Source organism: Hylobates moloch, unplaced genomic scaffold (genome assembly GCF_009828535.3).
Source record: "Hylobates moloch isolate HMO894 unplaced genomic scaffold, HMol_V3 SCAFFOLD_5, whole genome shotgun sequence".
NCBI lineage: Eukaryota > Metazoa > Chordata > Mammalia > Primates > Hylobatidae > Hylobates > Hylobates moloch.
The window spans coordinates 99977133-100003921 of NW_026652280.1; the positions used below are offsets into that span (position 1 = coordinate 99977133).

Here is a 26789-nt window from a genome sequence, read left to right on the forward strand (position 1 = left end):
CTGTAATCCCAGCTACTCAGGAGGCTGAGACAGGATAATCGCTTGAACCCAGGAGGCAGAGGTTGCAGTGAGCCGAGATCATGCCACTGCACTCCAACATGGGCAACAGAGTCAGACTCAGTCTCAAAAAAAAAAGAAAAGAAAAAAGAAAAAAAATTAGCTGGGCATGGTGGTGCACGTCTGTAATCCCAGCTACTCAGGAGGCTGAGGCAGGAGGATCGCAGAGGTTGCAGTGAACTGAGATTGTGCCACTGCACTCCAGCCTGGGTGACAGAGTAAGACTCTGTCAAAAAAAAAAAAAAGAAATAAGGAAGGAAGGGAGGGAGGGAGGGAGGAAGGAAGGGAGGAAAGAAAATTTCCCTGGGGGTAAGAGTCTATAAGTTTAGCAAAGCAGTCGATCTTTCAGTGTTTCCAGCAACAACCTAATCAAGTTTATCAGTGTCTGAGAATGTTCAAGGTACCATCTTGGGTTCAAACCTGTAGGCAAAAACATGCAGCTGGCCAGGTTACAGAGTGGTGAAGGCACTCTGCATTTCTTGGTTGAGACAGAGAAAAAAAGTGGTCAGAACTGGGTGACCCTCCCTCCACCACACGATCACAGTGATCCCTTTTGCCTTTCTTCAGGCTCCAGCCCCATACTACAGCCCCTGCTCCCTGGATTCACTAGGGTTAACTTCAGTAAAGTACAAAGAAAGTGGGGCCATATGACTGGCCAAAAACGAAAAATATCTATTCACGTGGATGACCAGATAGTGTGAATGGATTGAAAATTTATCAGGAAAAATGGATGAGAGGAAATGCCAGGAGATGAGGGCAGAGAGCAGGCAGTTCTGGGGGAGGGACTCTGTAGGGACAGGGTGGCCTACTGGGTGTGCCCCTTTTCTCTTCTCTGTCTCCCTTAGATAAGACCAGCAGTTTTGTCATCCTCTCCCTCTCATTCCATGGTCCCACAGCCCCAGGCCACACTGAAAGCATGTCGATCCAGGAGAACATATCATCCCTGCAGCTTTCGTCATGGGTCTCTAAGTCCCAAAGAGACTTAGCAAAGTCCATCCTGATTGGGGCTCCAGGAGGTAAGAAGGGGAGACAGAAGCCATGGAACATAGGAGGAAAATGAGGGTGGAAACTAGGAGCCAGGGTGGAGGGTATAAATGATCCACATCAGCCACCGGCTAGGTGGGTTTTGGAGAGGAACATACGTTCTTCAGAGCCTCCTGTGTGTTAAATTATGGACCCTGGCCTGGGTCTTTTCCAGGCCCTATAAGCAGGCTGGAGCTGCAGCCTGTAAGCCACAGGGCACTCCCGTGGTTCCTGGACTCTGGCCCCTGGCATACAGGGCTTCCAGTGGAACAGGAGACACTGGTGACATTTTAACCAGTCTGCAGAACTGATCCCCAGCCCAGCTGGGCCTCATGCCTCTGACAACCCAACAGTGTGGAGCAGACCCACAGAGAGGGAGACCCAGAGAGGTGTGCAGTGGCATGGAAGGTGCGGCTGGAATGGGGGGCGCCTCTGAACTGGGCTGGGTCAAGCTACAGGGACCTCTGTGTCTGTAGCAGCTTTGAGAAGCCTGGGGAGACTCAGAGGATGGGGTGGGGAAGCCAGCCAGTAGCCAGGGGTTGGAAGGGAGAAAACAGAGACCTTCGGAGCAGGAACTGGGTGATTCTGGGTCTGCATAGGGTGAGGCTGCTGGGGACTAGATATCAAGGGGTGGTGGGGTTGAGGGGCATCAGTAGCTGCAGGTTGGGGGGTCCTGGGTTGTGTGGGGTCAGTATAACTGAGTGGTCAAGAACTTGGGCTAGAGTTAATCAGACCTAGATTTGAATCCTAGCTGATCCATACTTAGAAGCTGTATGATATTGGACCATTTATTTCATCTTTCTCAGCCTCTGTTTCTTTATCCATAAAATTGGATAATTATAGAACATTTAACAGTACCTGCTTTATAGGATCCTTGTGACGTAATAAGATAATATATGCATGATGCCCAGCTCATAAGAAGGGAAGGAATAGAGGGTATGCTGAGAGACGAAGGCATGGGGAGGAAGGGCAGGTGACATGCAGTCCCTGAGCCCCCTTCTACCACAGGGCCAGCAGGGTATCTGCGGCGGGCCAGTGTGGCCCAACTGACCCAGGAGCTGGGCACTGCCTTCTTCCAGCAGCAGCAGCTGCCAGCTGCTATGGCAGACACCTTCCTGGAACACCTCTGCCTACTGGACATCGACTCGGAGCCCGTGGCTGCTCGCAGTACCAGCATCATTGCCACCATCGGTAAACACTCTCATCCCCCTGCAGCCTCACAGGGCCTATTGGTGTTTCTTGAGGTGCTTCTTCATCTTTTGTCTCCTTTGAGACTTCTCCATGTTTGACACAGTAATTCATTCAACAAAAATTTGTTGAGCATATAGTAGACAAGATTTTGGGCCCTGGGAGTAGATCAGTGAAAAAAACAGACAAAAATCCCTACCCTTGGGGAGCTGACAGTCTAGCTGAGTGTGACAATAAATAGTAAGAACTATAAATTATTTAAAATAAGTAAATTATTTATTCCGTTAGAAAGTGAGGCCGGGCGTGGTGGCTCATGCCTGTAATCGCAGCATTTTGGGAGGCCAAGGTGGGAAGATCACCTGAGGTCAGGAGTTCGAGACTAGCCTGGCCAACATGGAGAAACCCCATCTCTACTAAAAATACAAAATTAGCCAGGCATGGTGGTGCATGCCTGCAATCCCAGCTACTCAGGAGGCTGAGGCAGGAGAATCGCTTGAACCCAGGAGGCGGAGGATGTAGTGAGCCGAGATCGCACCATTGCATTCCAGCCTGGGCAACAAGAGAAAAACTCCATCTCAAAAAAAAAGTGAGCTAGGCTCAGTGGCTCATGCCTGTAATCCCAGCACTTTAGGAGGCCAAGGTTGGCAGATGCTTGAGTCCAGGAGTTTGAGACCAGTCTGGGCAAATGGCAAAACCCATCTCTACAAAAAATACAAAAATTAGTTGAGTGTGGTGGTGCATGCCTGTAGTCCCAGCTACTCAAGAGGCTGAGGCAGGAGGATCACTTAAGCCCAGGAGGTCAAGGCTGGAGTGAGTCATGATTGAGCCACTGTACTCCAGCCTAGGTGACAGATGAGACCCAAGAAACAAAGAGAGAAAGAGAAAGAAAGAGAGAAAGAGAAAGAAAGAGAGAAAGAGAAAGAAAGAGAGAAAGGGAAAGAGAAAGAAAGAAAGAAGAAAGAAAGAAAGAAAAAGAAAGAAAGAAAGAAAGAGAAAGAAAGAAAGGAAGGAAGGAAGGAAGGAGGAAGGAAGGAAGGAAGGAAGGAAGGAAGGAAGGAAGGAAGGAAGGAAAGCAGGCAAGAAAGAAAGAAGAAAGAAAGAAAAAGAAAGAAAGAAAGAAAAGAAAGAAAGGAAGGAAGAAGAAAGGAAGAAAGAAAGAAAGAAGAAAGAAAGAAAGAGAAAGAAAGAAAGAAAGAAAGAAAGAAAGAAAGAAAGAAAGAAAGAAGAAAGAAAGAAAGAAAGAAAGAAAGAAAGAAAGAAAGAAAGAAAGAAAGAAAGAAAGAAAAGAAAAGAAAGAGTAAGTTGGCCGGGCGCAGTGGCTCACGCCTATAATCCCAGCACTTTGGGAGGCTGAGGCAGGTGGATCACCTGAGGTCAGGGGTCTGAGACCAGCCTGGCTAACATGGTGAAACTCTTTTTCTACTAAAAGTACAAAAAATTAGCCAGGCATGGTGGCATGTGCCTGTAATCCCAGCTACACGGGAGGCTGAGGCAGGGGAATCGCTTGAACCTGGGAGACAGAGATTGCAGTGAGCCAAGATCACACCATTGCACTCCAGTTTGGGCAACAAGAGCGAAACTCTGTCTTTTAAAAAAAAAAAAAAAAAAAAAAAGCTGGGCGCGGTGGCTCCCGCCTGTAATCCCAGCACTTTGGGAGGCCGAGGCGGGGGGATTACCTGAGGTCAGGAGTTCGAGACCAGCCTCAACATGGAAAAACCCCATCTGTACTAAAAATACAAAAAATTAGCCGGGTGTGGTGGTGCATGCTTGTAATCCCAGCTATTTGGGTGGCTGAGGCAGGAGAATTGCTTGAACCTGGGAGGCAGAGGTTGCAGTGAGCTGAGATCGTGCCATTGCACTCCAGCCTGGGCAATAAGAGCGAAACTCCATCTCAAAAAAAAAAGGCCAGTTACGGTGTTTCATGCCTGTAATCCCAGCACTTTGGGAGGCCGAGGCAGAGCGATCACGAGGTCAAGAGATCGAGACCATCCTGGCCAACATGGTGAAACCCCATCTCTACTAAAAATATAAAACTTAGCTGGGCGTGGTGGCACATGCCTGTAGTCCCAGCTGCTTGGAAGGCTGAGGCAGGAGAATCACTTGAACTTGAAGTCAGGGAGCAGAGATCGCACCACTGTCCTCCAGCCTGGTGACAGAGCGAGATTCCATCTAAAAAAGAAAAAAAAAGAAAAAAAAAAAGAAAAGAAAGAAAAAGTGAAAGTTTTAAGTGCTATGGGGAAAGAAATCAAGTATGGTAAGGGCATTGGGGTACAAGGGTGAAGACAGGTTGCAGCCCTAAATAGAGAGGTCAGGTACCCATTATTGAGAAAATGAGACCTAAGGGAAGACTTGAAGGAGATGAGAGAATTAGCCATGCAGAGATCTGGGGGAAGAGAATTCCAGGAAGAAGGATCAGTCAGTGCTAAGGCCTAAGTCAAGGAGGTTAGAAGAGCTAGAAACCATCAAGGGGGAAGGGCGGCAGACATGAAGAGACTGTGTGCGGACAGGAAGATCAGGTGGGGCTTTGTAGGCCATTTTTAGAATTTGAGTTGCGTTTTCCTCCGAGTGAAATGAGAAACTGCTGCAGGGTTTTGAGCAGGGGAATGACAAGCTCTTATTTATGTTTTAATACAACCTCCCCTCCCCTGCTGCTGTACTGAAAATAGATGGGGGGTGGGGGGAAGGGTGCCCCTGCAGTATTTCTGGCTCAGACCAGTTGGCGGCAGTGAGGTGGTGAGAAGTGATCAGATTCTGAATGTATTTTGCAGGTAGAGCTGACAGGATTTGCTAATTGATTGGATATGGGGTAAGGAGTTAGGGTGAGAAAGAAAGGAATCAAAGGTGGCAGGTGACTCTGAGGTTTTTGCCATGAGGAACTGGAACGATGCATTAGCCACTGAGCAGGAAAGACTGTGGTGGAAGGGGCTGAGGTGAGAGCAGACATTTGCTTGGGACATGTTGAGTCTGAGATGCATATTAGCCATCCAAATGTGATAGAGGGGGCAGTCAGGTACACAACTCTGGGTTTGGGAGAGAAGTCTGGATTGGAGAGATATTTGGGAGTTGGCTACATATAGACGGCATCTCAAGCCATGAGACTAGTTGAGATCACCAAAGGAGTGTAGGTGAAATGACAGAGAAAAGAACAGAGTATCTAATGTTAAGGGGAGGAACAAGGAAAGGAGACTGGGAAAGAGCAGCTAGTGAGATAGGAGTCAGCCAAGAGAGGGTGCTGCCCTGGAGGTCAGGTGAAGACAGTGTGTCAAAGAAGGATGTATGTTCAGGCTGCTGATGGGCCAATAGAGGAGGACTGAGCATTGAGCATTACAATGAGCAACAACACAGAGATTCTTGGTGACCTTGACAAGAACAGATGCAGTGGAGAGATTGAGGCCAACGCCTGAGTGGGGTGGGTTCAAGGGAGAATAGGGGAGGCGAACTGGAGGCAGCAAGTACAGATAACTCTTACAATGAGTTTTGCTGCAAGAGAGAGCAAAAACTGGGACTGAGGGGAAACCAGGGGATTAAGAGAATTTTTTTTTAATGATGAAAGAAATAACAGTAGGTTTACATGCTGATGGGGATGATCCAGTAAAAAAGGAAAACATGGCTGGGCACGGTGACTCACACCTGTAATCCCAGCATTTTGGGAGGGCGAGGCAGGTGGATCACCTGAGGTCAAGAGTTCAAGACCAGCCTGGCCAGCATGGTGAAACCCCTTCTCTACTAAAAATACAAAAAAATTAGCCAGGCATGGTGGTGCACGCCTGTAATCCCCAGCTACTCAGGAGGCTGAGGCAGGATAATCGCTTGAACTGGGGAGGCAGAGGTTGCAGTGAGCTGAGATGGTGCCACTGCACTCCAGCCTGGGCAACAAGAGTGAAACTCCCTCCGTCTCAAAAAAAGAAAGAAAGAAAGAAAGAAAGAAAGAAAGAAAGAAAGAAAGAAAGAAAGAAAGAAAGAAAGAAAGAAAGAAAGAAAGAAAGAAAGAAAGAAAGAAAGAAAGAAAAAGAAAAGGAAAACATAGGTGTCACAGAGGACCACAGAATGGCTTAATTTATGTCCTTGAGCAGGTGAGAAGGAGGAGACCTAGTGCACAAGTGGAAAGACAGATAGGGACCGGAGAATGAGCCAACCTGCTCTCAGCTAGCAGCTGCCCCATAGCAGCGCAGGCATGGGATAGAACTCAGCTCTTCTCAGTCCATTGAGGCCTCCTAGGTCTAAAAGCCCGCACCCAAACGCCCTCACCTGGCTCCCAGCCCCTGCCCTACACCCCATACCCTGGGGTAGCCGGGCAAGCAACATTTACATACATCACATGCCCACACAGAGATCTCAGGCCTGGCAGAGGGCACTCCCCTCCGACTTCCACAGTGCTGCCTCCCCAAGGGGATGGATGTTGGCTGGAGAGGGAAGGGGAGTCTGTGATCTGTGAGCAGGGGTTGCATCAGGGAATAAAGGTCAGGTAACAGGACGCCTGTGGCGTGGGGCGTTCTGAGAGTGGTAATGGTTCGGTTTGGTTGCCTCTCATTTCTGGGGGAATGTTGTCTGAACGTGAATCTTTGGTTCTAGGGCCGGCATCTCGCTCGGTGGAGCGCCTCAAGGAGATGATCAAGGCCGGGATGAACATTGCGCGACTCAACTTCTCCCATGGCTCCCACGAGGTGCGGGACGGGCCTCCCGGCAGAGGGTGGGGCAGGAGGATGCCTCGAGGTCCTGGCCACCTTCCCCTGAAACCCTCGCTCCGCTCCCTCCCCCAGTACCACGCTGAGTCCATCGCCAACATCCGGGAGGCGGTGGAGAGCTTTGCAGCTTCCCCGCTCAGTTACCGGCCCGTGGCCATCGCCCTGGACACCAAGGGACCGGAGATCCGCACTGGGATCCTGCAGGGGGTGAGCAATGGGGCTGGGATTCGCCCGGCCGGGGCCGGAAAGGCGGCGCCCGTAGGGCTGGGCCCAGGCGTGGGCAGGGGCGGGTCCCGGACTCCGGGGCGCAGAACTCACATCTCCTCTGGCTCCGTCCCTAGGGTCCAGAGTCGGAAGTGGAGCTGGTGAAGGGCTCCCAGGTGCTGGTGACTGTGGACCCCGCGTTCCGGACGCGGGGGAACGCGAACACCGTGTGGGTGGACTACCCCAATATTGTCCGGGTCGTGCCGGTGGGGGGCCACATCTACATTGACGACGGGCTCATCTCCCTAGTGGTCCAGAAAATCGGTGCGGACGCGCCTCCCGCCCTGACCACATCCGTGCACTGGGCACATTCCCTTCTCCTTGGCTCCCCCATCAGCCCTCAGAGCGACCACACCTTCCCCTGGCCACGCGTTTTTGCCAGCCCGTCCCAGGAGTCCCCAGCGTGTAGACTCCGCACTCACCCTGAGTTTGGGCTGGACTAAGGGTGGGTCGTTTCTTCCACGGACGCCCATCTGTGCCTCTTCCGGGCGAAGCCCAGAACAAGGGCGGAGAGACGAGAAGGACATGGTTCCTGACCTCTTGGGGGTCCAAGCCCCAGCGTCCTCTCTGCTGTAACTGTGCCCCGTCCTCACCCCTGACCGCAGCTGGCTCTCTCCATGTCCGCAGGCCCAGAGGGACTGGTGACCCAAGTGGAGAACGGCGGCGTCCTGGGCAGCCGGAAGGGCGTGAACTTGCCAGGGGCCCAGGTGGACTTGCCCGGGCTGTCCGAGCAGGACGTCCGAGACCTGCGCTTCGGGGTGGAGCATGGCGTGGACATCGTCTTTGCCTCCTTTGTGCGGAAAGCCAGCGACGTGGCTGCCGTCAGGGCTGCTCTGGGTCCGGAAGGACACGGCATCAAGATCATCAGCAAAATTGAGAACCACGAAGGCGTGAAGAGGTGAGGCTTGGGCTCTGTTCCCCTTCCGCCCTGTCGCTGTTCCCCATCACCTTTCTTCTCCCGCCTGCCTCTGCCTTGATTCTCCCAACCTCTCAGGTTTGATGAAATCCTGGAGGTGAGCGACGGCATCATGGTGGCACGGGGGGACCTAGGCATCGAGATCCCAGCAGAGAAGGTTTTCCTGGCTCAGAAGATGATGATTGGGCGCTGCAACTTGGCGGGCAAGCCTGTTGTCTGTGCCACACAGGTCTGGAGTGAGCCCTTGAGGTTCGGCACTCTGTGGGTTTTAGGGACACCTGTGGGCGAATACCCACACTGTAGGGGTTTGCTTTGTTTTGTTTTGTTTTTTGAGATGGAGTCTCACTCCATCATCCAGGCTGGAGTGCAGCGCACAATCTCCGCTCACTGCAACCTCTGCCTCTTGAGTTCAAGCAATTCTCCTGCCTCAGCCTCCCAGGTAGCTGGGATTACAGGTGACTGCCACCATGCCAGGCTACTTTTTGTATTTTTAGTAGCGACGGGTTTTCACCATGTTGGCCAGACTGGTCTCGAACTCCTGACCTCAGGTGATCTACTCGCCTCGGCCTCCCAAAGTGCTGGGATTACAGGTGTGAGCCACTGCACCCAGCCCACACTGTAGGTTTATAGCACATTTTGCTGATAAGTGTTTGATCCTCAAACGACAAAGTTAGATATACTTTGACCCCTATTTTCAGGGGTTGTGACTGTGACCCTGGATTTTGGGACACTCTGAGAGTGTGGGTGTCAGAGAAGTAGCTTGGGCAGGGTCCCCAGTCACAGTGTGACTCCTACAACTTTGACATCCATGCTGTCCCCCAGATGCTGGAGAGCATGATTACCAAGCCCCGGCCAACAAGGGCAGAGACAAGTGATGTGGCCAACGCTGTGCTGGATGGGGCTGACTGCATCATGCTATCAGGGGAGACTGCCAAGGGCAACTTCCCTGTGGAAGCCGTGAAGATGCAGCATGCGGTAGGAGCTCAGAATGAAAAGCAAATGGGCCAGGGAACCAAATCCCTTCCAAATCCCAGTGCCCCTTCCCAGCCTAACATTCTGGCACCTGCAGATTGCCCGGGAGGCAGAGGCCGCAGTGTATCACCGGCAGCTGTTTGAGGAGCTACGTCGGGCAGCGCCACTAAGCCGTGATCCCACTGAGGTCACCGCCATTGGCGCAGTGGAGGCTGCCTTCAAGTGCTGTGCTGCTGCCATCATTGTGCTGACCACAACTGGCCGGTGAGGGGGATACTGGGAATGTCCAGATGGAGCTTTGTGTCAGGGGTAGGCTGGGATGGGCCCCAGGCCTGGGTTTAGTCTGGTCACCAGGGGTGAAGAGTGTCCACCTGAGACAAGAGGAGAGGCAGCAATGACAGCTGGAGGCCAGGAGAGACAGAATGCCAGTGAGCTTCTGGGGGCTGGAAGGGGACAGCGGCATCACTGGGCACATTGGCTTCAAGGCCATTTGGGCTCCTGGGGCTCAGAGGCAAGTCCATTCGGCCCACAGAGCCTACCAATGCTGAGGTATTGCAGAAGGGTCCAGTAGGTCTGAGTTTAAGTCTTTACTCAGAATTGTAGCTCTGTTAGCCTGCTCTCTTTCCTCATGAACAGGACAAGGTAACGATTTGTTCTTCATGGGGTTGCGAGGATTAACAGGCAATATTAAGTACTAGATAGTACTTAATATCTATATAGTAAATTAAGCACATAATGCACTTTCTCAAAAGGGTTTTATACTCTTGTGTGGTTTTTTTTTCTTCTTTTTTTTTTTCTTTTGAGAATGGCATCTCGCTCTGTTGCTCAGGCTGGAGTACAACGGCGCAATCTCGGCTCACCACAACCTTCACCTCCCAGGTTCAAGTGATTCTCCTGCCTCAGCCTTCCGAGTAGCTGGGATTACAGGCGCATGCCACCACGCCCGGCTAATTTTTTGTATTTTTAGTAGAGACAGGGTTTCATCATGTTAGCCAGGCTGGTCTCAAACTCCTGACCTCAGGTGATCCACCCTCCTTGGCCTCCCAAAGTGCTGGGATTATAGGCATGAGCCACTGTGCCTGGCCAGCTTTTATATTTCTTAAAGAGATTTCTCCTTATTATCTTATTTGATATATCTGTATTATCTCATATCTTCCTTGTGTGGTAAGCAGGGCAGGCATTCTTTTTTTTTTTTTTTTTAATACAGAGATGGGGTCTCACTATGTTGCCTAGGCTGGTCTTCAGCTCCTGGGCTCAAATAATTCTCCCATCTCGGCCTCCCAAAGTGCTGGGATTACAGGCATGAGCCACCGCGCCCGGCCTGGGAGGCAGGCATTCTTACACTCATTTTACAGGTGAGAACACCAAGGCCCAGAGAAGTATGATGACTTACCCAGGGTCACACAGCTTGTTAGTGACACCTGGAACTAGAACCCAGACTCTCCTTTCCTGGTTCACCACTCTCTCGCTGTTCTGGGCTGACCTTCTCTGCCTCCTCCAGCTCAGCCCAGCTTCTGTCTCGGTACCGACCTCGGGCAGCAGTCATTGCTGTCACCCGCTCTGCCCAGGCTGCCCGCCAGGTCCACTTATGCCGAGGAGTCTTCCCCTTGCTTTACCGTGAACCTCCAGAAGCCATCTGGGCAGATGATGTAGATCGCCGGGTGCAATTTGGCATTGAAAGTGGTGAGCTACCTAGACCTTCCCCGCCACTCCTACCATTTGTATCAGAAGTCCCCCAACCCAGCTTCCCATACCCACTCAAAGGGCCCTGCCTCTCTCCTGTGGTCCCAGGTTTTCCCTGTGAGAGTCACTAAGACTGAGATATCAGTCTGGCATATCACAAATACCTCTTCCATCAGCATAGCCACACAGGCAGACGGCCGTGCTACTTAGCAACACACTCTGTCCTAGCCCAAGGATACTCCTTCACCTTTTTTTTTTTTTGATAGAGAGTCTCGCTCTGTTGCCAGGCTGGAGTGCAATGGCGCGATCTCGGCTCACTGCAACCTCTGCCTCCCGGGTTCAAGTGATTCTCCTGCCTCAGCCTCCCAAGTAGCTGGGACTACGGGCGTGCGCCACCACGCCTGGATAATTTTTGTATTTTTAGTAGAGATGGTGTTTCACCATGTTGGCCAGGATGGTCTCAATGTCTTGACCTCGTGATCCGCCCGCCTCGGACTCCCAAAGTGCTAGGATTACAGGCGTCAGCCACTGTGCCGGCATCTCTTACACCTTTAATATACTGCAGTGGTCACATTCCCTGTGTGCCACCCGTGGGACATACTTCACTGCCTCATTCCCTACAGGGTGGCCTTGATGTGGTAAAAGGTGGTGGCTGGTTATTGTTACAGGGCTGGCCTGGTCCCTCAATGACTAATTGAGACGGATCTCCTGTCCCCAGGCTGGATCATGGCCACGGCTCACTGCAACTCTGCCTCCGGTTCACCCATTCTCTGCTCCTCTCCGATACTGGGACTACAGGCCCCCCACCACCCCGCTAATTTTTTGTTTTTTAGAGAGGGTTTCACCTGGTCTCGATCTCTGACCTCTGATCCCCCCCTCGGCCTCCAAATCTGGATTACAACCACCCCCGGCCTCAAGACTAATTTTCTTTTATTATTATTATTATTATTATTATTATCATTGAGATGGAGTCTTGCTCTGTCACCCAGGCTGGAATGCAGTGGCGTGATCTCTGCTCACTGCAACCTCTACCTCCTGAGTTCAAGTGATTCTCCTGCCTCAGCCTCCTGGGTAGCTGGGATTACAGGCATGTGCCACCACACCCAGCTAATTTTTGTATTTTTAGTAGAGACAAAGTTTCACCATGTTGGCCAGGCTGGTCTCAAACTCCAGACCTCAGGTGATCCGCCTGCCTCGGCTTCCCAAAGTGTGGGATTACAGGTGTGAGCCACCACACCTGTCCGATGATTTGTTTTCTTTTCCTCCCCCAGGAAAGCTCCGTGGCTTCCTCCGTGTTGGAGACCTGGTGATTGTGGTGACAGGCTGGCGACCTGGCTCCGGCTACACCAACATCATGCGGGTGCTGAGCATATCCTGAGACGCCCCTCCCTCCTCTGACCCAGCCTATCCCTGTACCCCATTCCTTCCTCTCCAGTCTACGTTCTCCAGCCCACACCCCTCCAAAACCCTACCTTTAAGTCCTCTCTTCTCTATTCCTGACCCTCTATTCCTACCTGAGGCCTGAGACTATATCTGTCATCTAGCCCCATTCGAGGTTGCCCCTTCCCCGTCTCCAGTTCACATTGGTCCTGAAAGTCTGTGTCCAATTATGCACTGGCCACCCAACAGCACCAATTGTACATTCCCTGCATCCAATCTGCTCAGCAGGCCCTAAGATGCCTTGAGTCTTTAATCCCGGTTTGGCTGGTTAATTCCATAACCCCAGGCATCCCATCCCTTGGGATGGGGGAGAGGGGAGACAGGGCAATCTTGTCCACAGTCTCCCATTCTCATATGTGGCCCTCATGATAATCTGGGCATCTCGTGCCAGGGAAGGCTACCCCTTCATGGTGACTAACAGTTACATGAAAGTCCACACTTTTGGGAAAACTGGGTGGGATGGATGCTGGGGAGAAGTGAGGGCTGGGCAGCTGATTTTGTCACTGTCTTCACAACCTCTGTGCTGGGCTTGTAGACCACTGTCCTGGCTGCTCTCATGCCTGCCTGATACCCTGCTTGGTCAAATCCCTGGCTGCTTCCTTCTGCACCCAGAAATTCCTTCCCACTCACTTTGTTCCTACACACAAACCAAGAGCCAAAAATGAGTGTGTCTATTTTATATTTAAACCCAGCTGTTTGGAAGTAATTATAAAACTTCTCCCACACACCAAGAACCCCAGAACTCCCCACCCAGAAGGAAAGGAGACTTAGGGTCCTGGCCCCACAGTCTTTAATGCTGTAGAGTAGGCGAGGGGACAGGCAGAGTGAGTGTGGTAAAGGACTACTCTTGTCCCTGAGAAGGCAGAGGTGCTGGCTGGCCTGCCCTTCCCCAGGCTTGGATACCTTGGGCCTTTCCCTTACTCCTGCACCAACAGCAAACTCAGAAGGAAAAAACAAAACAAAACTCTAAAAGTAAACACGGTACTTCTCCCTCTCTCATGTGGCTCCTCCTGTCCCTACCTGGGAGAAGGTTCAAGTATTGCACTGATGAGTTTGGGCAAGGACCACAGAGGCTGGCATGGAGAGGCCCTGCCTCCTCCTACTCCTCCTGTCTCCTTACCTGAAAAGGAGGGGAGGGATGGATAAAGGAATGGGTAACCAAAATGAATTGGTAGCACATAAAGTTAGTAAATGAATAAATACAATTAAATAAATGAATAAATAAACAAGCAAAGAAAAAAATATCACACAAGGATTCAGCCATTTGCCCCTCCACCAGGGGGTATTTAGGCTGGCATATTAATAAGGAGGTGCCAACTACCCCTTAACTTTTAGGGGGTCACGACTGGGGCAGAGGGTACAGGGAAGAGACAGCTCCCAGTTTACAAAAAGATGGTCTACCACAGGACAGAGACTGCAGGGAACTTAGAAGTGTGTTCCCACTCAGAGGGTAGACACGGAGTGTCCACAGGTGGCAGTGAGCAGGTAAAAGTGGATACCCACACTCAGGACCCAAGACTTCTGCTGGCAGCAATGGGGGCGCAGGTGATTGGCAGTGCCTGGCTATGCTACAGGAACAGGAAGATAACCAGACCAGGCAGAACCTGCAGGATCATCGGCAGGGAAACAGAGACATCTAGTTACTTGGCAGTGATGGCGGTGGCAAGTACTTGTGCTTAGTAAAGGTGGGGTCATGGGCCTGGGCCTGCACCTGGTAGGACCATAGCCAGGGGAATATCCTTGTCAGAGGGTTTTGAGTCACTTCTACTTGGCAGTGGAGACATACAGCCCCTGGCATATTACCTTGAACATGGTAGCTGCTCAGTACACATGATGAACGGGTGAATGGATTATGATGGGACAAACTACAGGATTCTTGAGCTGAGGACACAGAGACCGTCTTCATGGCAGTATGCGGAATGTCCGCACAGGGTCGACATTTCCATGGGACAATGTTTCAGGTCCCCACGGCCTTCCCCAAGAGGCATCTGCCCTTGGGTACATGCTACTGCTCCCCAAGAACTAAGGCTGGATGTACTCAAAGGTTTTACATGTTGGCAGAAAGCTGGAGACCCCGGGGTGTGGCTGGCTCAGGCACTGGTGGCCTGGGGGGCTGGGCTGTCCTTGGAGGTTTGGCCAGGAGCCCTGAGGGAGGCAGCCGCTCACTTCCTGATCCCTTACGCCCAGGAGAGCCATTGCCTGTTGCCCGCTGAGGCAGAGAGGGTTGGGAGGCTGAGAGTGGGCGGCCCCGAGGTCCTAGCCGCCGTCCACCTCCTCCTGGAGGGGGACCCAGCAGGGAGACCTGGGAGTGCCCTGCCCGGGATAGGCTGGCGTGCAGGGTTCGGGCAGGTGGGGCGGGCAGGCGGGAGGTGGATGCCCACGGGCCAGCTCGGACAGGCACCAGAGGGGAAGCTGGAGAGCCTGCTGAGCGCCAAGCAGAGCGAGCAAGGAGGGTGGCTGGAGAGTCAGGGGAGAGGGGCAGAGGGCCCCGCTGGTGAGTCAGGGCAATGGCCACATTGGAGGTCACAGCAGCTGCCTGAAGGGGCGCATGTACCAGTGGCTCCCACAGTACTGGCTTTCCACTAAGCCGAGCTCCTGTGCTCGGGGCCAGACCCCGAAGACCCCGAGCCATGTCTCTGTCATGTTGCACCAAGTGTTGCTCCATGATGCCACAACTGCTGCCTGGACTTGGCTCGGAGCGCTTCTGCTGCAGTATGGAATTCTTGCCTAGAAGTTGTCCCAGGAGGGAGAAGTTAAGGATAGGGAAGGAATCCAAGATGGAGGTTGGGATATCAACGAGTATGAGAGTATCAGGATGGGGTGGGGTTGAGGGTAGGGAATGGGAGTCAGTACTATGGCAATGGGTCTATGGGGGTTGAGATGGGGGTTGGAGGAAGAGGGTATGTATCAGAGACAGCGAGGGTCAGGGGACTGGTACTCAGGGGAAGAGGACTCAGGACATGGGGACTTGGGATGCTATCTCTCCCGGGTAGGACATGCTGAGGGATAGGGACAGTGGGCCACAGTGTTGAAAGGCCTGTTAGGGAGCATTTGTTGGGACTGAATGGATTGGGATATGACCCTGGAGCCCTAAAGCCTGGGCTCCTTGCTTTGGAGGTGGGGTGAAAGCACAGTCTGGACCCAGAGCAGATGGAGTGGACAGGTCTCACCGATGCGGCGCAGCCGATCCATGGCCACAGTCTCAAAGGCCCGGCGCATCATGGGGAACTCCTCGAGCACAGCATTGAAATGGTCCACACTGAGTGAGTAGAGGCGGCAGTAGGTGTCAGCCCGAACACTGGCTGTGCGCCGGCCCCTAGTTAGCAGGCAGATCTCTGTAGAAATTGGGAGGAAGCTTCAGAACCCCTGTCCTTGTCCCCAGAACTCCTCTCGCTGAGCCTGCAGCACTGGACCCAACTTTCTTTTTTTTTTTTTTTTTTTTTTTTTGAGACGGAGTCTCGCTCTGTCACCCAGGCTGGAGTGCAGTGGCGCGATCTCGGCTCACTGCAAGCTCCGCCTCCCAGGTTCACGCCATTCTCCTGCCTCAGCCTCTCCAAGTAGCTGGGACTACAGGTGCCCGCCACCACGCCCGGCTAGTTTTTTGTATTTTTAGTAGAGACGGGGTTTCACCATGGTCTCGATCTCCTGATCTCGTGATCCGCCCGCCTCGGCCTCCCAAAGTGCTGGGATTACAAGTGTGAGCCACCGCGCAGTAGACTCAACTTTCTAAGGCTCCTCCCTAGACTTGGGAGAAACCATTGATTACCTATTACCTCCCTGCCCCAGGGTCCCTAAACACCCCAAGCATTGTCTTTCTCCAGACCCCCACAATTACTGGATTATTGCTCCCTGTCCTTACTCTCTCCATATGAAGGCTGACGACCAGGCAGGTCTTGCTGGCCCTAAATTCCCAGTGATTCCACTCCACTTTAACTCCCACCTCTCCCCGACTGCTCAATCCCAAGAGGTAGACCTGGGCAACTCAGTGTACCCACCCCTCCCACCCACTTGAATAAACACTGAGGAGAAAAGCAGTATCAAAGAGCAAAGTGCAACGTGATGGGGGTAGTGGGTGGTTTGGGGACTGAGAGATTATATGAGCCTCAGGTCACTTTGGGCAGTGGAAGGCTGAACTGCCCCTACTGCCACAGGCTGGGTCCCTGAATCACACCACCAGGCAGCTCCATAAAGCTCATGCTCCAGGACAGCTCTGCTTCACTCCTGCCTTTCCCTCATCTCATAGGATCCTTGGATTTCACTGCCTAAGGGTTCTAAAAGGCCCTCTGGCCCAGTAGTTTGCAACCTGGCTGTGCATTAGAATCTCCTGAGAAGCTTTTAAAAACTATAGAGCTCAGGCCGGGCGCGGTGATTCATGCCTGTAATCCCAGCACTTTGGGAGGCCGAGGCGGGCGGATCACGAGGTCAGGAGATCGAGACCATCCTGGCTAACACGGTGAAACCCCATCTCTACTAAAAATACAAAAAATTAGCCGGGTGTGGTGGTGGGCGCCTGTGGTCCCAGCTACTCGAGAATCTGAGGCAGAAGAATGGTGTGAACCCAGGAGGCAGAGCTTGCAGTGAGCCGAGATCACGCCACTGCACTCCAGCCTGGGCAACAGAGTGAGACTCCACCTCAAAAAACAAACAAGCAAACAAACAAACAAACAAACAAAAACTATACAGCTCCAGACCCCAGCCCAGAGATTCTCACTGAGAAGGCCTGGGAAGGGGCTGGAGCTCTGTGATTCTGCAGTGTACCGAGGCAGGGACCCTGAGCCCGGGAGCAGTTGCCCTCTCCACTGTCTGCTCGTGACCCTGCCACCCTCCCTGAGGCCTGCTGACCCCCAAAGTAGGATCCATCGGTGAGGCGTGTGTCCCGGGCGCCGCGGGCCAGCACACTGAGCAGCCCATGCTGGATGAAGTACATCTTCCTTCCCACGGAGCCCTCACGCACCACGAGGTCCCCCGGCTGGAAGACCTCAAAGCGCAGCTTGGTGAGAACTGCAGTGACGAAGCTGGGGTCAGCGTGGGCAAACAGCGGCATGTGGGCCACTAGGCCCCGACAGGTGAAGTTAATGATCTCCTGGATAGGGGAGGGGTCTGTCAGGCAGGCTGTGCCCCCTGACCTGAGGTGATCCCACCGAGCTCATTCGCTTCCAGAAACCCCACCCCTGGGGTCATGTTCTGCCAAAGGATGGGGATGCATCAGTGGGCCTGGGACCATCCCTAAGCTCCTGCCTTCAGATCTTTCCCATGAGCCCTTGCAGGACCATCCCCCGAAAACAGAGATCCCTATAGTCCCTCCTCATGTATACTTCACCCATAAAGGGCCTTCAAGAAAGACCCTAGCCCCTGAAAGCCCCCAAATACCTGGCCTCCCATGGGGCCCTCTGCAGGCCTCATTCCCTATAGGAGCACCTGCTGACCAACAGCCCCTACCAACAGACAGCACTCCAGGTCCCTGAAGAGCCCCCCTTCCAGGCCCAACCCAGCCCCACCTCCCGAAGCGGCTCGCTCAGCTCGCCCAGGATGCTTTCCTCGTCGAACATCTTGCCCTGGTAGCGGTGCTCGTAGTACTCATGGATGCGCTGCCGCGTGTCTGCTGGCAGCTTGTGGAAGGACATGTACTGCTCCACCTGCTTGTACTGGAGGGCCAGCCCATTGCCAGGGGCAAGAGGACACAGGGAGAGATTTGGGGCCGGAACAGTGGGGTGTGTGTGTGGAAGGTCAGAGACACAGGTCAAACTCAAAGGAGTGAAACGTGGAACCAGACATGGATACACAGGGCCACAGAGGAATATGGATAATGATGGATACCGGGAAGACACAGAGCACAGTCATAGGAAAACCCAGGTGTGGACAGCAGACGGCCAAGCACGGGCATAGGTTCAAACAAGGAAAAGGTACATGCAGAGGCAGGGAACAAATGGACACAGGGCAGGAAAGGAAACAGAGACGCAACAGGGGCACACATCAGAATGGGCCTCAAGTCAGGCTACCCAGTCTTCAACACCCCTCCATGCCACACCTCCCTCTCCTGTCCCTGCTGACCTTCTCCTGGTACTGACGCCGGGAAGAGTCCAGGGACTGGATGAGTGCCGTGGCGTGGCCGATGAACATGGCGTAGCATGTGGCACCCACAATCATGCTGAGCATGGTGAGCCAGACGTCGGGCATGCCTACAGGTGCCTGCTGCCCATAGCCAATGCACAGCATGTGGCTCATGGCCTTGAACAGGGCATGGGAATACTGGCGGCCCCACGAGTGGTTCTGGGGGGCAGAGTGTATTGCAGAGCTGGGCATGGGCCCCTCGGAGCCTCATTCTCTGCCTGCTCCTTTTCCTCTTTTGGTCTTTCTGTCTGTCCCCTTCTACTGCAGGCCTTCCTCCTGGCAGGCACTTAAGTTTGGTTCTGGGGGCCCTGAGGCAAAAGGGTCCTCTACTGCAATTTGGGGGCCTCAGCTTCCAGCTAGGTACCCTTCCTTGCCTGCTCCCTCCAACACACGAGCACTTCTTCTGGGTCTCCTTCCCCTTTCCTCCCTCCTCCCCACCTCCTCACTCCTATTTTCTGTCGAGATTTATCTCCCATCTCCTGCTCCCTGTGGCCATCCCTGCTACTCAGGCAGAAGAGCCCTAAGAAGGCCCAGGAAAGGCAGAGCTGTGGGGACTTCTCACCACCATGTGGTTGATGGAGACCCAGCAGTCGGGAGGGAAGTCCTGCAGCATGGGCACCAGGAACTGCAGACAGCCATCCCAGTGACATAGCAGCAGCATCATCCCAATGAGGTTGAAGATGCGAACCACAGCACTGGCCAGGTCATAGGTCATGTGAAAGATCTGAGGAGTCCGAGGAGGAGCTGCTGTGGACAGGAACCCCTCCCTGCTTGTCCTCCTCCATTCCCAGCCTGGCAAATTCTCTCTCTGAACTACTCCCTAGCCCCAGCCCCCATGAACTAAAAAATACAACTATTATTCATTTGTGTGGAGTTTTGTGGCACACATGTATAGCTAATGCAAAGCAGTTTCTTTTTTTTTTTTTTTTTTTTGAGACGGAGTCTGGCTCTGTTGCCCAGGCTGGAGTGCAGTGGCACAATCTCGGCTCACTGCAAGCTCCGCCTCCCAGGTTCACGCCATTCTCCTGCCTCAGCCTCTCCGAGTAGCTGGGACTACAGGCGCCCGCCACCACGCTGGGCTAATTTTTTGTATTTTTAGTAGAGACGGGGTTTCACCGTGGTCTCGATCTCCTGACCTCATGATCCGCCCGCCTCGGCCTCCCAAAGTGCTGGGATTACAAGCGTGAGCCACCGCGCCCGGCCAAAGCAGTTTCTTATTTCTCTCATCTTATAGATAGGAAAGCTGAGGTCAGTCATGTGCCCAGAACCACATAGTAAGTGTCACAGCAGAGAATCAAACAAATCTATTGCACAAGCTGCCCAGGTGTAGCCTAGAAAAGAGAGAGGGCATTTCACAATGTAATGTCTCCAGGGCATATGTGTAAGAATTAATCCAGCAGCCCTCTCCTTTCCTGTCATAATAATATATAATAGTGGCTTCACTGAGAACTTAGTATGTCCTAGACACTTTTCTAAGTGATTTACATGTATTAATTCCTTTAATCCTAACAGTTTTATCACAGGTAAGTGTATTTAACACTCTCATTTTATAGAACAGAAAACCAAGTCTCCTATAGTAAACAATAAAACTGGGATCTGACCAAAGACAATGAGACTGCAGAGCCCACAGTCTGAACCACTAAACTCTGCTGCTCTGAAGCTGAAGCTCCAGCTTCTTCCACACCTCATCCTCCACCTAGCATCCAGCTAACTCTAAAGTGTGTCCGGCAGCTGTGCTCCACCCTCCTGTGCCACCATCTTCACCCCAGGCCCCATCCCCTGAACCCTCATTCTGTTCCTGCTTCTCTCCCACCAATTTTGGAGAGAGCTCACGCACAGAAGCCCCACCCATCTTCCCCACACTATAAGGTCACCAGGAGCCCCACCCATAGCATCTTCCTAGAGAAGTCCACCAGCCACCCCGCCCCCTTCTCCCCCAACACCCCTCACCCACTCCCCCACCTGCCACCTCCCCACCCCACCTCCTCCCACTGGTGTATGTAGCGGATGAGGCGGGAGAGGCGGAGCAGCCGCAGCAGGCTTAGGATCTTGGTGAAGCGAACGATGCGTAGGGCCCGTGCCGTTTTGTAGACCTCAGCGTCCAACCGTGGTTCCAGCTCCACCACCAGGAAGATGTAATCCACAGGGATAGAAGAGATGAGGTCAACCACGAACCAGGTGCGCAGGTAGCGCGTGCGGATGGCCCTCGGTGCTAGCAGGATCTCAGCACCCTCCTCCACCACGATGCCCGTTCGGAAGTTGAGCACCAGATCCAGTAGGAAGAAAGTATCAGACAATACGTTGAAGACGATCCAAGGCGGGGAGTTCTCCTCCTTGAAGAAGGTGATGCCCACAGGCAGGACAATGAGGTTCCCCACCATCAGCAGCAGCATGATCAGGTCCCAGTAAAACCTAAGGTGGGAGTGAGATGAGGAGTAAGATCATGAGGATATTTCACCAGCCACTAGACTGACATGGCCAAGAATGGGCAAAGATACACAATAACAGAATGACTGTTTACAGCTGCTGGGAGTATAAGTTGGGACCACCATTTGGGAAAATAGTTCAGCATTATCTAGCGAAGTTAAACATTTGCATTCCCTGCAACTCAGCAATTCCATTCCTAGGTATAGACACATCCAAGGGAAACATGCGCTCCAGGAGATACACGTAGGAATGTTTATAGCAGCATTAAATTTGAGAACAACACACATGTCCTTGTGTAGAAAAATGTAGATAGATAAGTAGATAAATACACTATTTATGGGCTGGCATACCATACAGCTGTGAAATTACCCAACTACAGCTACATTCAGCCCTATGGATGAATTTCACAAATGCAATGTTGAGCAAAAGAAGCAAGAAACAGCCTGGACAACATAGTGAGACCTCATCTCAACAACAAATAAAAAAAATTAGCCAGGCGTGGTGGTGTGCACCTAAAGTCCCAGCTACTCAGGAGGCTGAGCTGCACTCCAGCCTGACTGACAGAGTGAGACCCTGTCTCAAAAGAAAAGCTATGGCTCACGCCTATAATCCCAGCGCTTTGGGAGGCCAAAGTGGGATCACTTGAGTCCAGGAGTTCAAGACCAGCCTGGGCAACATAGTAAAAGCCTATCTCTACAAAAAATTAAAAATTTGGCCAGGCCCGGTGGCTCATGCCTGTAATCCCAACACTTTGGGAGGCCGAGGCTGGCAGATCACCTGAGGTCAGGAGTTTGAGACCAATCTGGCCAACATGGCAAAACCTCGTCTCTACTAAAAGTACAAAAATTAGCTGGGCCTGGTGGCGAGAGCCTGTAATCCCAGCTATTCAGGAGGCTGAGGCAGGAGAATGGCATGAACCCGGGAGGCAGAGGTTGCAGTGAGCCAAGATCGCACCACTGCTCTCCAACCTGGGTGACAACAGTGAGACTCTGTCTCAAAAAAAGAAAAAAAAAAAGAAGCCCAGGTGCGGTGGCTCACGCCTGTAATCCCAGCACTTTGGGAGGCCAAGATGGGCGGATCACAAGGTCAAGAGATCGAGACCATCCTGGCCAACATGGTGAAACCCTGTCTCTACGAAAAATATAAAAATTAGCTGGGTGTGGTGGCGCACACCCGTAGTCCCAGCTACTCGGTAGGCTGAGACAGGAGAATCACTTGAACCTGGGAGGCGGAGGCTGCAGTGAGCAGAGATCGCGCCACTGCACTCCAGCCTGGGTGACAGAGTGAGACCCCATCTCAAAAAAAAAAAAATTAAAAATTAGCCAGGGGCTGGGTGCGGTGGCTCATATCTGTAATCCGAGCACTTTGGGAGGCCAAGGTGGGTGGATCATTGAGGTCAGGAGTTCGAGACCGGTGGCTCACGCCTGTAATCCCAGTAGTTTGGGAGGCCAAGGTGGGCAGATCACAAGGTCAGGAGATTAAGACCATCCTGGCTAACATGGTGAAACCCCGTCTCTACTAAAAAAATACAAAAAATTAGCCGGGCATGGTGGTGGGCACCTGTAGTCCCAGCTACTCGGGAGGCTGAGGAAAGAGAATGGCATGAACCCGGGAGGCAGAGCTTGCAGTGAGCCGAGATTGTGCCACTGCACTCCAGCCTGGGCAACGGAGCGAGACTCCGTCTCAAAAAAAAAAAAAAAATTAGCCAGGTGTGGTGGTGCACACCTGTAATCCCAATCCCAGATATTCAGGAGGCCAAGGCAGGAGAATTGCTTGAACCTGTGAGTGAAGGTTGCCATGAGCCAAAACTGCTCCACCACCCTCTAGACTGGGCGAGAGTGAGACTCTGTCTCAATAAATAAATAAAAATTTGCTGGTGTGGTGGCTCATGCCTGTAATCTCAGCACTTTGGGAGGCTGAGGCGGGTGGATCACGAGGTCAAGAGTCCGAGACCAGCCTGGACAAAATGGTGAAACCCCATGTCTACTAAAAATACAAAAATTAGCCAGGTGTGGTGGCATGTGCCTGTAATCTCAGCTACTCAGGAGGCTGATGCAGGAGAATCGCTTGAACCCAGGAGGAGGAGGTTGCAGTGAGCCAAAATTGTGCCATTGCACTCCAGCCTGGGAGACAGAGCGAGATTCCTTCTCAAAATAAATAAACAAATATAAAAATATAAAAATAAATAAATAAATAAAATTACTCTTCCATATACATACATATCCCTACTATATATCATTTACCTCACCATTGCTAAATATTTTTACGGTTAAAAAAAAAAAGCTAAAGTACCCTGTGCTAATCTCACAGCATTGTTGAAAACATTTACATGGAGACAATAGATGTGATAGTGTGGTACAGGCACTAGTTGGTGTTATGACTCACTCACTCTTTATTCCTAGATTTCTGAAAAGGCTGCTGCTTCTCCCATCTCCAGCTCTCTGCCCATTCTAGTCTAGGACATCATGCCCTCCCCAGCCTTCTCCACCCCATTCCTCTTCTCCAACACAGTTGGACCCAAGGGTCCTGTTCCTCTGCTGAGGTTTGCTCATCCATGTCCCAGGGTGGGGTGGTCTATCCTGCCTTCCTCTGAATTGAGCTTTCCAGGGATGACCTTCCCCCTCCACAGAACCTCCAACAGGGCTGCACACACAGAGAAGCTCCACAGGAGATCATGAAGCAGCAAGGCTTGAGTTCTGCATACCTTTCCTCCTCTGGCCTCCCTGTGTCCACCGGGACTCTGGCTGAGCACAGGCAGAGGCATGGGCAGGGGTGAGTGACACTGCTGTGGCAGACACCGTGGAAAGAAGAGGTCAAGAGGGAACTGTGTGAAGCCTTCATTCAGAGAATGTCACAGGAAAATCTCAGGGACTCAGTTACCTATGGTGGTTTTAATTCTAGGACACACCTAATCCCAGTGTCAACTCAGGAGCTAGCCCCTTCTGACTCGGACTGCAAAATCAATTTTCAGCCCTGAAAGAAACTTCCTCAAGTCCGGGCCTCTGGGAAGCCCCTTAGACTGTATGTTTTCAGTAAAACCTCCGCCATTCTTCTTTTCTCTCCTGGGCTGCTGAGGAGGAATCCTGTATTGTGAGACACTAAGAGAGGGGAGGGAAAGAGGGTTCGCCTAGCCATGAAAGCATCTTCACAGCCTGACTCACAGGTGGGTCACAAGCCTGGCGGGTGATGTAGTACAGAGAATGGAGAAGCACAATCAGACGGATATCAGGCTTCTGGGGATCCGTCTGCGAGTGAACTGAGGGAAGAGAGCGAGATCCACAGGAGACTAGAAAAGGTGCACTGGCTGGGTGGGAACGAGGCAGCAAAGACAGGAGTGAAAGGAACAATGGGAGGAAGAGGGACATAGAGAGAGTGTGTATATATGTGGATTCAAGATAATGTCTGGGTCTATAACTATATTTCCAGGCTCCAGATTCACACCTCTTCCTCTCTGCTTCTTTAGTTCCCCAGGTTAGGTGCTTTGCACACATCCCTGCCTCATCCAAGAGCTGTCCTTCATTTCCCCCAAGGACAGGGCTGCTGTCCTCCCCTAGCGACCTTGATGTAGAGGTACAGCCTGACGGAGACTGTGAAATGGCCCCACCCCCACCCTCTGTCCCTTCTCTGGGAGTCACCTGGGTGGTGGTCCTGCCCCTGTTTTGCCACCTCAGTCACTCTGAGTCTTGGCCCCGCCCCGCCGCCTCCGCCTTCAGCACTAGGAACAGCGACCAGAGCTGAGGTCTGGACCCCCGACCCCGTCAGCGTCCCTATTTTTCCTGATAATCTGTCATGCTGAACTAGGCAGGTGCTAAGGAGCGGGTGTGGGGATGGGAGATGGCGGAACTCGGCTTCTCCCTCAGACTGGCCCCGATACTTAGAATATAATTTCCTAGATCTCCAGCAAGCAGGACTGGAGGAGGTAGGGGTCCCAAACTCCGGTAGTTCCTGTGGTCCGGATGGGGTCCCGGGTTCCTGAAAGAGGAAATCCAGGTCTCTGGAGATCCCCTGATGTCTGCTTGCCCCTTCTGGTGCCCCCAGCCTGTCAAGGCACGGAGGACCTCCGGCAGGGGATACCCGCCCAGGAATTCCCAGGCCAGACTGGGGGAAGTGACTCTCCCGCCCCACCAAGGGACCCCGGGCTGGAAACGAAGTGACCGTGGAGGGTGGGGCGGGCCGGGTCCCGGTGTCGCTGCCCGCGAGGGTGGGACTGATGTACGCTGCCCTCCCGGCCAAGCCCCCAATACCGGAAGTCGCTGTAGGGGTGGATGATCCAGGCCCCCGCTGACTTCACCCGCTCCTGCTCGATTTCCACTGCTTTGTGGCTGCCGAACACCCGAAGGGAGAACTTGTTGACCGTAGGCTGGAGCAGCGTCCCAAGGTGCCTCCTCTTAGGCTCAGGCCCAGATTTGGGGATCGGACCTGAGGCCGCGGTCGCAGGCGGGGGAGCAACGGGAGGCACCGCCTCCAGCCCTGGGGTCGTCCCTTCGCTGGCCCCCGCCGCGGGCCGCTGCTCCGCCTCCATGGCGCCCACCCCGCTTACACGTTCGGCCTCCTAGAGCCCTCTGTGGCCATCGGGTACCCCCAACCCCTCCAGAGCAAGAGTCGGCGCAGCCCCGCGGGCTCTAGCGGAGGCGTCGTAGGCTCGGAACCGCCGGCGCGCGGAGCGGAGGGGGTGTGTGCTAGACCTGCGGGAGGCGGGCGGGCTGCGCGGCGCCCCCTGGCGAGGGCCGCGCGAAGAACGGGCGGGGCTGGGACGCCGGGATCCTGGAGGAACTCCGAGAGGGGCGTGGCTTAGCAAAGAAGGCGGGGAGCGCAGCCTGAGCCAGGGAGAGGGCGCGGCCTAGCGTTGGCCTTTCATCCACTGAGAGCCAGGGAGGAGGAGCCCCCTGCAGTGGCGGGAAAATTGGACGCGGGTTTGTAGCTTGAGGGACTTGGGAGGGAGAGGGATTGGGGACCAATGGAATAAGTGGAAATGGCTTTTGGGATTCTTCTCCACTCTTGCCCATGGACTTCTGTCCTGCTTCTGTCTTCTCTCAACACTCTCCTAGGCATATTTTTGTCTTTTGGTCTCCTCCGAACTGCTTCCCCTAGTATTTAATTTCCTAATTCATTCTGTCAGCCTTCACCAAGTGCAACTCTGCCTGTCATTGAGTGGACGCTGAGGAAACAAAGATGAATACAAAAGTCCTAGTCTTGGCCGGGCGCGGTGGCTCAAGCCTGTAATCCCAGCACTTTGGGAGGCCGAGGCGGGCGGATCACGAGGTCAGGAGATCGAGACCATCCTGGCTAACACGGTGAAACCCCGTCTCTACTAAAAATACAAAAAATTAGCCGGGCGTGTTGGCGGGCGCCTGTAGTCCCAGCTACTCGGAGAGGCTGAGGCAGGAGAATGGCGTGAACCCGGGAGGCGGAGCTTGCAGTGAGCCGAGATCGCGCCACTGCACTCCAGCCTAGGGGACAGAGAAAGACTCCGTCTCAAAAAAAAAAAAAAAAAAAAGTCCTAGTCTTAGCATCTCCATGTAGTAATGGAAAACAACACAAAACAAAACAAAAACAAAGGCCTAGCCATAAAGCCACTGCTCATCTGTGCCCAAGGACAGACAGGTAAATTGCAGTGCTATGCGAAGTACTATAAATTCCTAAATATCTCAAATCCTTCCCTTCATCTCCAATTCTTATTGCCACTGCCTCATTTCAAGCCTTCAGCATTTTTTTCACCTAAATTACTTCGGAAACCTCTAAAAGAGTCTTCAACGTCTTCCAGGCCAATTCTTCTTCCATTCCCTGCCAGTTACCTTCCTAAAATCCAACTATGGCTATGTCACTTGCTTGAAGTCCATCAAGCTTTCCCATCTTCTACAGAGGTACATTTAAGCTCCTTAGCATGGTGTACTAGGCCCAAAAAATTTGGACCTAGTTTCAACAGTCTGTCTTCTGACAGTCCCTCTCTTGAAAGCCAGAGCCCCAGGCTGGGCGCGGTGGCTCACGCTTGTAATCCCAGCACTTTGGGAGGCCGAGGCGGG

The 26789-nt window shown here is 52.8% G+C and overlaps 2 protein-coding genes across 4 annotated transcripts; one reads left to right on the forward strand and one right to left on the reverse strand.

Moving 5' to 3' along the window:
• The first annotated feature begins 973 nt into the window (after positions 1–973).
• PKLR (pyruvate kinase L/R) lies at positions 974–12625 on the forward strand. Its single transcript, XM_032154311.2, has 12 exons — positions 974–1073; positions 1399–1488; positions 2089–2271; positions 6841–6932; positions 7029–7160; positions 7295–7481; positions 7845–8115; positions 8212–8362; positions 8956–9108; positions 9203–9369; positions 10607–10788; positions 12060–12625. Exons 1-12 carry the CDS (start codon positions 974–976, stop codon positions 12164–12166), a joined length of 1815 nt encoding a protein of 604 aa, XP_032010202.1. The 3' UTR covers positions 12167–12625.
• Positions 12626–12890: 265 nt separating this feature from the next.
• On the reverse strand, positions 12891–25439 carry HCN3 (hyperpolarization activated cyclic nucleotide gated potassium channel 3). 3 transcript variants are annotated; one of them, XR_004248238.2, is made up of 9 exons: positions 25011–25439; positions 20322–20751; positions 18902–19063; positions 18280–18498; positions 17727–17873; positions 17071–17311; positions 15399–15563; positions 14032–14955; positions 12904–13348 (listed from the first exon to the last, which is right to left on the reverse strand). XR_004248238.2 is itself a non-coding variant. In XM_032154310.2 (8 exons), the coding sequence occupies exons 1-8, from the start codon at positions 25286–25288 to the stop codon at positions 14276–14278; spliced, it is 2322 nt and encodes a 773-aa protein (XP_032010201.1). In that variant the 5' UTR covers positions 25289–25439; the 3' UTR covers positions 12891–14275. The 3 variants fall into 3 exon arrangements, 2 of the variants coding, with proteins under 2 accessions (XP_032010201.1, XP_058295185.1); XM_032154310.2 differs by having other exon boundaries at positions 12891–14955; XM_058439202.1 differs by lacking the exon at positions 18902–19063 and having other exon boundaries at positions 12904–14955.
• Between the last annotated feature and the right edge of the window lie 1350 nt (positions 25440–26789).

Coding starts and splice junctions, on each gene's coding strand:
- PKLR (XM_032154311.2), top strand. CDS start 974: ATGTCGATCCAGGAGAACATATCATCCCTGCAGCTTTCGTCATGGGTC. Junction 1,489..2,088: donor GGTGTGCAGTGGCATGGAAG/GTGCGGCTGGAA, acceptor CTTCTACCACAG/GGCCAGCAGGGTATCTGCGG. Junction 6,933..7,028: donor TCTCCCATGGCTCCCACGAG/GTGCGGGACGGG, acceptor TCCCTCCCCCAG/TACCACGCTGAGTCCATCGC.
- HCN3 (XM_032154310.2), bottom strand. CDS start 25,288: ATGGAGGCGGAGCAGCGGCCCGCGGCGGGGGCCAGCGAAGGGACGACC. Junction 20,752..25,010: donor CACCCCTACAGCGACTTCCG/GTATTGGGGGCT, acceptor CTCCCACCTTAG/GTTTTACTGGGACCTGATCA. Junction 17,312..17,726: donor TGAGCGAGCCGCTTCGGGAG/GTGGGGCTGGGT, acceptor TCCCCTATCCAG/GAGATCATTAACTTCACCTG.